Here is a 12161-nt window from a genome sequence, read left to right on the forward strand (position 1 = left end):
GAGTAGCTAAGAAATTTGCTGATTAGCAGTAAGCAATGTATATGATTAGAAAACTTATATCCAGATTATTCTCCTGTTCAAAAATGAACCAAGTCAGCACATTAAAAATAAGACCAAAGTAAATAAATGTAAAATAACTGGGACAGTGAATAAAAAAAGCTATCTGCAATGAAACAGTAATGGACCAAAAAGACACAAAGAGAGTGAGAGAGAGTCACAAAGCAGGATTGTTTTAGAACAATTTATTTAAAAACCTAGAATTTATACTCACTGATGTGATTATAAACTGTTAAACATTTTGCATATGCTCTAATGCTGTATTGTACAATGTAACTAAATCTTTTACCTTGAAATTGTCTGAATTGAAGAACTGCACATTAACAGTATTTCTTAAAATCTCCTGAGGACCGAACCTAAACTGACATTCCAGTCACTGTAATTTAAACATCTGGAAGTACCGGCAGTACCTAAGGTAGCAAGAGGCTATTTTATTCTGCCAGTGGACAATATGATTTTTGGTCATGACAAAGTTGGAATAAAATCAAAAACTGCAAACAGAATAAATAGAACAACTGCATTTTTTTTGTTTTTTTTAAACTGGTCTGTGAATCCACCTTGCAGAAGAAATATTTATCACTTCAACAGCAGTTCTGCAGCTACTAAAATGAGTTCTTATATTGCACACTTTTTTCAGAGCATGCAATACTCTGTAGCTAGAATCTATGAAACCATTTAATTTCATGACCAAGAGGCACACAATTGTATCACGAAGGGCAGGGGAAAGCTAACAGAAAGGGCTGCACTTCTTAGAAAGGTGACAATGATACTGTATAATACTCATTCTATTCATTTCACTTTTATTCAGCTGTGGACAGGCACTCTAGGAAAGAAACCCTCAGTAAAGAGGCAGCGTTAGAACAGGAATCAGAAACCTATTGGCACAAACAGAATTTATTACAACTTGTCAGTATCTACAAATCACTCGATGTATGAACTGATCCGTGAGAAGACATTTTACTTTTTTCTTAAATCTTTCAATATTTGTACAGCGTGACCATGTAAAAAGTACCAATGCCTTAAACAGAAGAAAATTTCTGGCAAAGTTTTGGGTTTCAGGAAACAAAGTCATAACCTCATTAAGATTCTACCACTAACAAATGATGCAGTAGTACTTCAACGTGCTATAGGTGTTTACGTTTTTAAACAATCTCCAATATATAGCTCATTAACATGTAACTGACGTAACATCCAAAGATCCCTATTGTGCACAAGCCTCAGAAAATAAACTTAAAAGAATATAAATCGATTTCCTGTCTTTACCAAGATCCTCTTGTCTCATGACCAGTGCAAGAGGAAAGCCATTCACAGTCTATGCCTGTCAAGCTTGGTTTAGGGTGATATGATTGACTTTCCCCATTTTCCTTTTGGGATCCAGTCAGGTTGCAACAGACGACAATATCAGAGGGAAACTTGAATACAAACCCACATCCCAAAACAACACAGAATGTGGATGTATTGTGTCATTCACATTGCTCCAAGTACTGACTCAAAAGTGATTCAACACTAGCCAATGATGGAATGATTATGGATTGAACAAAGAACTCTATAACAATTCTAAATTTATGCTCAACACTATAGCATCACTGGGAAAAAAACAGAAATCAATCCAAGACTCCTATAGGAGAATCTCAGAATGTCACCTCTGGACCCAAAGTTCCACTTTTGCTTCCGAAGAGAAGTAACTTTGACAACATCCAATTAGTAATAGGCACAATTAATGTGTAACAGTTCAACATTTTTCAAATCACAAGACCTCAAATATGGCACTATCTATATAAATAAACAACCTGCCCCAGTCACTCTACAATCCATTAACTTCTTCAAACAATTTCAGAATACCCGATCAAATTCCGTCTGGTTGGCTGCAGCAGGATTCTTGTTCTGATTGGTTGACTGCTGAGGCATGTGACTGCCTCGCCTCCTGGGAGGGGCCAAATATTCAAACATTGATTGGTTGTGGGTCGAGAGCATGTTTTTAAGGTCAGAAGGCATAGGGTCAGTCCAGAAGAAATCGTGGTTAAGTGCATCATCACTGTCAATCCTCTGGGTAGGGTCGAGGACGAGCAGCTTGTCAATGAGGTCCAGTGCATAAGGGTCCTTTACGTAGGCTTTTAACCGGTCTTTGACCTTTCGCTTCTGACCTTTAGGCAATTCTAACTTTTGGTACAGTTCATACTTCTCAACGTTAGGCCAAACCTGAAATCAAGCACATGTTTAATCTCCACTAGTTTTGTTCAGGCAATCAACAACATCTTATAGCAGACTATACAGAATGTTACCCAATACTCACAGTATAAAGTATTATTTCTCCTCTGCCAAAATTACTCCTGAAATTTCTTCTAAAATGAAAACAAAGGGGCTATCTTTGCAATCAATTGTCTATTTAATCCCATTATCCTCAGCTTGAACACACAAGGATTTTTGGCACGGAGATGAGACCAACTGCACAGTTGCCTCTGCTATTCCCTATACCCATTATAAGCCAAACCCACCCCTCAAACTTAAAATCACATCTTTTAGCAGTTTCCATCCACATAACATCACATCTCATTTTGTTCATGATGCATTCTTTCAATCCATTGTCTAACACTATTTTTCATCCTTTAATTTCATTCCAAAATTACCCTATCCATTTTGCCCTTCTTCATTCGAACAAAAAAACTACCCCTGACATCTGTCCTTTTAAACTACCATCCATCCTTGCCTTTCTTTAATGGTTCTCTGTTTCTAATAACCTCAAGTCTGTTTGAAACTCTACCAGGTTTACATCCCTGTGACAGCACGGAAAGAGCTCATAGTGTCTATGACAATCTCTGCTCTAAAAAAACTACAGGTGCTGGAAACCTGAAATAAAAACAGAAAATGCTAGAAATATTTCATTAATGCTGCCTGACTTGCTGAAAGGGAAACATGGTTACAGTTTCAGGTCAAAGACCCTTTGTAAGAACTGGAAAAGAAAGAAAACAAGTTAGTTTTAAGTTGCAGAGAAGTTGGGGGTGAGAGAGATAGACAAAGAGAATATCTGTGATAGGCAGAGACCACTGTTGGTCATGGTTGCCTTTGGGATAAGGAACGGTTGATGAGTTAATGGCAGTAGTTAGAGAATGATAATAGAGACAAGGGTGTATAAAATGAACTGACTGTCCACCTTCCTCCCCACCAGCCTGCACATTCAAATGATCATCCTTTACAATTTCCACAAGTTTCGACAAGGTTCCGCCACTAAACAGCATTTCCCCTCCTCCTTCAGCATTTCAAAGGGACTATTCCTTTCACGATTCACCCTAATCCTCCCTTCTTTCTCCACCAGTCACTCCCATTCCTATAACACCTTCCCATGCAACCATAAGAGGTTCAACCCCATTCTTTCACATCTTCCCAAACAGCAATTCACTTGCACTTCTTCCAACCTAGTTTTCTGCATTCAGTGCTCCCAATGTGGTCTCCTCTACACCAGAGGAACCACATGCAGGTTGGCTGTCCGCTTTGTGGAGCGCCATGTTCAGTACAAAGGTGACTTGGAGCCTCCTGTTGCCTGCAACTTTTATTCTCCATCCCACTCTGACCTATTAGTCCATCACCTCCTGCACTGTTATAACAGGCACCGACACAAGCTCAAGGAACAGCACTTCATCTTCCATCTGGTCACATTGATATTGAACCTGGAAGTCTGCAAAGTCTACAACTTCCATTAATTGCACTATTCTTTCTAATTCTTCACCATTTTTCTGCACTGGAACATGTTTCTACATTAAAGGTGTCATCTAGATGTGAGTCAGTACATTCACTTGCTGCATTACATCTGAGAAATTATCACTGAGCACTTGTATTCCCTTAAAGAACAGAACCCAACAGGCTGTACCTCTGCTGTAATGGAGCCACAGAGCTGACTGATCAACGTTAACTGGTGTTGTTCTGTGTTGCCCTGCATTATTGGACTCCGAGTCCACATCTCAGCCATGATGCATCCAGCACCCCAAAGATCTATGGGTGGTCCATAGTCTCGCTCACCTGAATTCAGGAAAAAGGGATAGAAATAATTTATTAAAGGAAAAGTATACCATGATCTGCAGGAATGTGATACCCCCCCAGTTTTCCACCTTGCAGGTACTATGATTAACTCCCAAGGATACGTGGCCTTTATAACTCAATCGAGGAGGCATTGAATTATGTGGATAGGATGTTTCCAGTAGTGGGAGAGACTAGGACCAGAGGGCACAGTCTCAGAATAGAAGTATGTCCCTTTAGAACAGATATGAGGAGGAATTTCTTTAGCCAGAGGGTGGGGAATCTGTGGAATACATTGCCACAGACAGCTGTGGAGGCCAAATCATTGGGTATATTTAAAGTGGAAGCTGACAGATTCTTGATTAGTAAGGGTGTCACAGGATACGGGGAGAAGGTGGGAGAATGGGGTTGAGAGGGAAAAATAAATCAGCCATGACTGAATGGCCTAATTCTGCTCCTACGTCTTATGGCATTCTTCATTTGCAAACCTGCATAGTGAATCCCAGCAGAGTAAATGACATCACATCTCAATTCTGTCCTCATCCAATATACGAACAGATTGTTTCAACCAAAATTATTTCTGTGGTTCCGGTTCATTTTTCCCTTTCTGACTGGGAAACAACACCTCGAAAAACACCTACTCCTGCATTTGCTAATTGAGCACAGATGCCAAGATGTTCAGTTTCATCCAGTTTTGGTGACAATCCCTATAATAACTGCAGCTAAGCAATTCTCTTCCATAAAATTAATCAAAAATGTATAATAGAAAAACTAGTATATACACCATCAGGTCATGGATCAATTCTAAAGATCCCAAGATGATTGGGGAATTAAAATGAGAAACCAGTCAAATTTAAGAAAATACTTTTCAGAGTTCCATGTACATACTGAGAATTCTACCTACAATATTAAAAACAAAAGAGCAACTCAAACATGTTAATTTCAGGGGGGGTTAGCTGAAAATCCCAAGTGGCTTAAAAGATGTTCCTTATCTATGACTTGAAAACAGAAATAGCTACTGCCAATCCCACCAGGAAAGAGAAAGTTGGTGAGAATGAGACAGAGACCTCACCTGGCTACAAGATGTATACCATCAGACACTGCTTCACAGTGTTAGCACCTCTAATGGCACAACATGCCACAACCTTTCAACATAGCGACATAATTACATGTTTGAAAGAAAGTATCCAATACAAATTCTAAGTAGCCTGCTAGGAACAAAATACTCAACTTTCTTTTGGAACAAGAAGTCTCTCAGTTCTGATGAAATTACATATAAATACCACTCCGGCACATATGTTCCAATACAATTCTTTTTAGATCTCTAAGGTTTAGTAAACATATTATGATGGTGAGAGTCTAATAAGACAAATGCAGGGTTGGGGGAAGGGGTGGGGGGAAAAGAGGGGCTTGGTGGTCCTGAGCGGAAAGTAAGGAACTAGTTTTGTTTATGGGACAAAGCTGTATCTTATTGACCATTCTAATTGCTCGTGAGAAAATGGCGGTGAGCCATCTTTTCAGTGGCAATTTCAGAGGGCAATTTGTGTGAGAAATATTGCGCAAGCTTGTCACAGTGCTTAATGTCACTTACCTAGCAGGAGCTCCGGTGGACGGTACCACAGGGTTACAACCCTGTTGGTGTAGCGATTTGGCTGGCTATTCTTGGCCAGACTAAATGCTCGAGCCAGACCAAAGTCGGCCAGTTTCAACACACCATCCCGAGTGATCAGAACATTGGCTGCTTTCATATCTCGATGCAAGATCTGCAAACAAAAATGCAAAGATAGTGTATAGGTTTTCCTAAAGAGATTAACTTTGCAGTTATCGAGATCCGCATATAAAATGATGAGCCTCACATAGCTCATTATGACATTGTGTCTTGCACAATTGGCCTGTTTAAAAGAGCAAAGCCATACTTATTCATCTCCTTTCAGATCCAATTACTTTGAAGTGCAGTATAACAAAGGGATATATGGTGGTTACCATGCACATAAGATGTTACACACAACAAATGGAAGAAAGACAAAGGTTTGAACACATTTACAATTTGAAGACATCATTCATTGCCATTTCCTAACTGCACTTAAACTGATGGGGAGTACCTTCCTGAACTACTGCAATCTCTGTGGTGAAAATAGTCTCACACTGCAATGGTGCTTTTCACAATGTCAAGACATGCAAAAGAGCTTTACAGCTAACAATACTGACCATTTAATCTATGGTGTCAGCAGTGAAAGTCACACCTCAGTGTTGAAATAATCTCCATTTAATAGAGCTCAAAATCCTTTTAGTTAACAATATGGAGAAGCAGCAGCAAAATACATTTAGCTTAATAGTGATCAGCTGCTCACGTGTCTATGACCAAGACTGCGAGCTCAACATCAAACCAAGCTAGGTCACTCCATTTCACTGCTTCTCACCTTGTTCCGATGAATGTAGTAGAGCCCATTCAGCAGCATCTGCATCACCTTCTTGATTTCTGCCAAAGTGAACTTCACGTTTGCATTGCTGAGCAGTCCAGCCAGGTCATGCTCGCAGAAGTCAAATACCAGATAGATGCTGCCCTTGTAGCGATTATACTGCGTGGCTGGAGGGATTACACAGAAATAATCCATCACTGCCCCCTTTAAGCATCACTGTCTCAGGTACAAACCCCACTCTCATTTGTTTGGACTGAAACAACAGTGAGCCAGGAATAGAGACAAGAGTTGGAAGGATTTTGGTTTGGGAGAAAAATAAATTTTGTGGAGTCTTCCTTGCTTAAATCTTCACCTGCCATCACTTCAGGGAACAGGTTGAAGTAAATACTGTCCCCAAGCCAGTTCAGTGATTGGGGAAAAAAAAATCAGTATTTTCTTATATAAACGAGTGGAAAACAAAAAGATCAGTCAGCACTCATGCTTGCTATCCACTGGGAAAATATGAAGCAGTTATGAGCATAGGGTGAAGACCAAATATCTTTAGGCTGAAATGACAGCAACTCTGAATGGCCTGTATTAATTCACCGTTTCACTTCATTCCTGAGCATGACCATATGGGTTGCAGAGGAATTGCTCTTGATGGAGAGATGCAGAACCTTCATTTAGTGTTACAAGAATTATGCTCCATTCTTCCAATGCATGGACCAAACCACTATAGACATCTTTGAGCTATACAGGCAACCATGAACGCTCTGTATGAATCCTGCACAATGACAGCTATCTGCTGTGGACAAACTTCAGTTAATTACAATAGGAAATTCAGGACATTTAACTGGTAAAGTGCACTTACTAAAGGTATTATACTCTGAACGATTTGCATTTGGAGATAAAACTCACCTTTTGTGCGGCAGATCTCAATAAGATTCACCACATTTTCATGCTTCAGCAGTTGCAGGATTTTTATTTCTCTCAAGGCCGTGATGGGAAACTGGTAAAAATGTTTAAAAATCATTATTTGCACTGCATTTCTGGGTATAAACTTTTCTTTAACTCAAAAGATCTTCACAAAATTGTTACACCACAAATCAGAAGATTTATGTTACTTCTAGACTTAACTATTTCAGCACATTCACAGCCAGCCACTCCAAATACCCAAAGTCAACCAGAACTCTGCCTCGCTGTGCCTTTATTGCTACCATGTCCTGTTCACTTATCATCTCTGCACACTGATCTGCAATGATTCTTGGTTAAGCAATGCCTCAATTTTAAAATTCTTACCCTTACTTTTAAACCCCTTCATTATGTCAGCCCTATCTATTTCTGTATGTGTAAGAGTGGACACCTTGCTCCATTGTTTCATGTCCTTGTGAGACCAAATCTGGAGTATCATGTACAGGAGACTGCAGATGCTGGAATCTGGAGCAACAAACAAAATGCTAAGGAACTCAGCAGGTCAAGTAGCATCTGTGCAGGGAAGTGGACAGTTGATGTTTTAGGCTGAGACCTGTCTGGTTTTCCCAAAGAACGGATATAATTATGACAGAAGGACTCCAGCAAAGGTTCACCTGGTTGATTTTGTAGATGGCAAGTATGGCATGAGAGGAGATTAAGCAAACTAGGGGTGTGTGTAAGTTTAATAAAATGAAAGGTGATCTCACCAGCACATAAAAAAATTCTTAATGGTAAATGGCAAGGATGTTTCCCCCAGCTGGGGAGACTGGAACTAGGCATCAGAATCAAAAAATATTCAGAGACAAGAAGAAATTTCTTCACCAGATGCAAATGAATCTGTGGAATTCTCTACCCAAGAGGGCTGTGGAGGTTCAGTCACTGAGTACATTTGAGACAGAGGTCCATAGATTTGTAGATATTAAGGGATATTGGATTAGTGCAGGGGAGTGAAGATGAGGTTAAAAAAAAGCCATGACCTTAGTGAATGATGGAGCAGAAGGGATAACATGGCCTATTCCTGCTCCTATTTCTGATGTTACATTCCAGTTTTACAAAACCCAGAGATATCTGGTCTTCTATAATTCTGACCACTTGTTTGCCCCCAAGTTTAATTGCCTCACTTCTGTCAAGGTCTAAGTTCTGGCATTTCCTCCCTACCTCTTTCCCTACTTAAGATTCTCCTCAAAACATATGCCTGACCAGGTTCTTGATCACTTTGCATTGTTGTTCATGTAGCCTTGCGTCAAGTTTTATTTAATAGCATTCCTGTGAAGCGCCCTACTACCTTGCTGCAACATTAAAACCACTATATATCTAATACATATTGTTGAGGGTAGGATTTCCATCTCACCTGATCTGACAAAGCTTAAAATAGGCCAGTTACCAGTACAGTAAGAAATGCAATCACAAGAGAATAGCTCAGACATCAGATAAAATTAATATAATTTTTGATTTGTTGTGTGATATCTATACAATTTCCCACAACAGTTCTGCCTCAAAAGGTTCAAATGGCATTGATACCTGCCTTGTATGGTAAGCTGCAGTTTCCCTGGTTCGATGGGTAGTCCATCAAGAGAGATTAAAGTGGAGCTCAGATTGGAAGCAACATTTCAAGTTAATGTTTGGAATTTTGGCCTCTGCTAAAAGACTATTGAAGAGCACTGACTAGGCTCACACAAGTGTCCATTTTGTTGAGGAATAAAAGAAAGCCTGCAAATTGTAATTTCCTGGTAAAAAGTAAACTTGCACAAAAGAATTGGCCAATTAGTCAATATACACTCGCATTACCAAACTATCAGAAGGGCTCTGCAGGAGACAAAGTTAACTTTAATATCCAGACTGACAATAGAATTTTGGCAACGTACCCCTTCCTTTTCATTTTCCATAAGAACTTTCTTCAAAGCCACTTTTTTCCCTGTCTGCCGATGACGTGCTTTAAACACCTCCCTGTAAAACAATCACAGTACTTTTAGCCTAAACACTCCAGTGACCAACAAATCCTGCAAAAACAAATACAGCCATATAATACTATTTCACAGTAGGGGAGAAAGGTCAGAAATTTACAATAATTTTGCTACATTTTTGTATATTTCTAATTCTTTACATCAAATCAGCACATCATAGTAGATAAGTATAAAAGCATGATACAATACAAAAGGCTCCCTCACACTACTGAACTCTTTTCAATGCACTCAAGTTATGCTTTCAGAACCAATTTTTTTTTGTTTCACATTTATACACAGTATTCTGACTGGAAACACTATCAGCCAGCTGATTAAATTAAGAATTTGCAAACAAAGCTTATTACATGCTCAGAATCTTTCAATGTTTTTAACAATGAGGCACAGTATGAAGGCACAATTTAGTTGGAAAATACACACATTTCTGTGCACTGCAAAGAACTAAAAACGGCAAATGAAATGTGTCAAGTAAACCAATCCTTTTTTGGTTTTGGTCAAGGAAAAAAAATGTTAGAAACAGAATTCTCTGCTCCAATTTGGGTAGGACCATGAGACTTTTTGCATCCTTTCAACATGCAGAAAAGGTTTCAGTTTATAAAACATTTCCAAGTCAGCCACAACCATTTGTCTTCAAATCCATGAATTAATAGATTAATCTTTCTTCAATTTTCCAGAGTTTCAGTAAGATGCTACATGCTATATTAATGTGCTATTTTAGTCTTTTTATTCAAGAAAGAATACATTTCCTTTTCAGAAAGATAAGTTTTAATTTCCAGAATGAAATGCTGTTTCATGAAAGAAAATAGAATAGGGTGACCTGTCGTCTACTTTAGAACAAGTCAGGATCTCCCAGATTCTGAGACCTTTATAGGGTGGATGTTGAAGAGGCTAAATTCCAGAATCAGAAAGGACAATCTAATAATGAGATCACTCAGGATTACAAGGAAAAATGTCTTCATTCAGAACCTTGACTGTGCTTGGAATTTACTGTTTTCAAGGGTTGTGAATGTTCTGCCATTAGAGTATATTCATTGCTGAGATTAAAAACAAATGAACTGCAAGGAATTAAAGCAACTGGAGACCATATAGGAAAATGGTGAAGGTAGAGGATCATCATGAGGTAAGATATCTTTATTAGCCACATGTATATCAAAACACAGTGAAATGCATCTTTTGCGTAGAGTGTTCTGGGGGCAGCCTGCAAGTTCCGGCGCCAACATAGCACGCCCACAACTTCCTAAGCTGTACATCTTTGGAATGTGGGAGGAAACCAGAGCACCCGGAGGAAACCCACACAGACATGGGGAGAATGTACAAACTCCTTACAGACAATGGCCGGATTTGAACCTGGGTCGCTAGCGCTGTAAAGTGTTACGCTAACAGCTACACTAAACACTGCAAACATAGATGCTCAAATCTCTTCACAAAACTGAAATTCATCACCACAGTTGTGGGATAGCTCTTCTAAAATCTATGATCTTGACATTGTCCTTAAAATATTAAATGTAGTCACTATTACAATGTAAGATACATTGCAGCCAAGTCATAAACATCATGTTACAAGCAGCAATAAGACCATGATCAGATAACCCGTATTGATGTTTATTCGGGGATAAACATTGAAGAACTGGGGAGTTGTGATCAAAATACCATGGGATCTTTCACATCGACAGCAGAGTTCAACATTCCTGCGAAGGGCGGTTCTGACAGTGCGGCGCTTCCTCATGACAACGGCCCAGCCAAGAGCTTTGAGCCCAAGACTCCGCAGAGAGATTTGAACCCTTAAACTCAGTGATCCCAGTGGAGCGAAGTACTGCGGCGCGAATGGGGGGGGAGGTTCGTGGTCTGCTAATGCGGACGGGGGAAAGGAAGCTCATCTGAAGCATTTGTCAGCGTGCAACACACAAGTGCTGGAGCAAGGCGGCGGGTCGGGCAGCGTCTGTGGAGGGGAACGGACGGTCAATGGACTGGATGAAGGGCCTCGACCCGAAACGTCGGTTGGCCATTTCCCTCCATAGATGCTGCCTGACCCGCTGAGTCCCTCCAGCGTTTCGTGTGTCTCCATCTGTGAGCCGTGAGCGGGGACCCCGGGGAGGGAGGGAGGGAGCTGTGTTACCCAGAGCCGAGGTCCCTTCTGCGGCCTAAGCCCTAGGCCCCGAGCCCCCTCCACCTTCTCCCTGTCACCGGCCTCACCCGAAGGTACCCTGTCCGATCTTCGCCATCTTCTCGTACTTCGCCACCTCGTCACAGAACTGGAAGTCCAACACCTCATAGTACTTGACCATGTCGGCACTGAGCCGGACCCCCATGCCGCCGTCCGGGCAGCGCGCCATTATCCACTTCCGGCCCTCGCACGGCGCGCTGGAAGCTCACTCGCAGACGCCGCCAGCAGCGGCCCCCGACGGCCGGGCGCCGCACTGCAACAGCGGAGTGGCTCCAAGCTTTGGAGTAAGTTTTTCATCACAGCAGTTTATTGACTTTCAGTGTGGGGACCAATGTACTTGTGTCTGAAAGAATCCGATTTTCGCTCGTGTTTTTATCTATTATCATCAGAATTATTATGCCCTGAAACTTGTTGTTTTGCGGCAGCAGTACAGTGCAAAGACATAAAATTACTACAAATTATAAAAATAAATAGTGCAAAAGAAAGGGAATAACAAGGTAGTGTTCGTGGACTGTTCAGAAATCGAATGGCAGAGATGTTTCTGAATCATAGTGTGTGGGTCTTCAGGCTCCTGTACCTCGTCCCCGATGGTAGTAA

At 40.6% G+C, this 12161-nt stretch overlaps 1 protein-coding gene across 1 annotated transcript; it reads right to left on the reverse strand.

The window, feature by feature from the left end:
- Positions 1-221: 221 nt before the first annotated feature.
- On the reverse strand, positions 222-11827 carry cdk9 (cyclin-dependent kinase 9 (CDC2-related kinase)). The gene is made up of 7 exons (XM_052036966.1): positions 11594-11827; positions 9305-9386; positions 7386-7476; positions 6489-6655; positions 5660-5831; positions 3923-4071; positions 222-2256 (listed from the first exon to the last, which is right to left on the reverse strand). Exons 1-7 carry the CDS (start codon positions 11731-11733, stop codon positions 1891-1893), a joined length of 1167 nt encoding a protein of 388 aa, XP_051892926.1. The 5' UTR covers positions 11734-11827; the 3' UTR covers positions 222-1890.
- Positions 11828-12161: the final 334 nt, after the last annotated feature.

Source organism: Pristis pectinata, chromosome 23, assembly GCF_009764475.1.
Source record: "Pristis pectinata isolate sPriPec2 chromosome 23, sPriPec2.1.pri, whole genome shotgun sequence".
Taxonomy (NCBI): domain Eukaryota; kingdom Metazoa; phylum Chordata; class Chondrichthyes; order Rhinopristiformes; family Pristidae; genus Pristis; species Pristis pectinata.

Coding starts and splice junctions, on each gene's coding strand:
- cdk9 (XM_052036966.1), bottom strand. CDS start 11,733: ATGGCGCGCTGCCCGGACGGCGGCATGGGGGTCCGGCTCAGTGCCGAC. Junction 7,477..9,304: donor TGGAAAATGAAAAGGAAGGG/GTACGTTGCCAA, acceptor CATTTTTACCAG/TTTCCCATCACGGCCTTGAG. Junction 4,072..5,659: donor TCCACCGGAGCTCCTGCTAG/GTAAGTGACATT, acceptor TCCTGAATTCAG/GTGAGCGAGACTATGGACCA.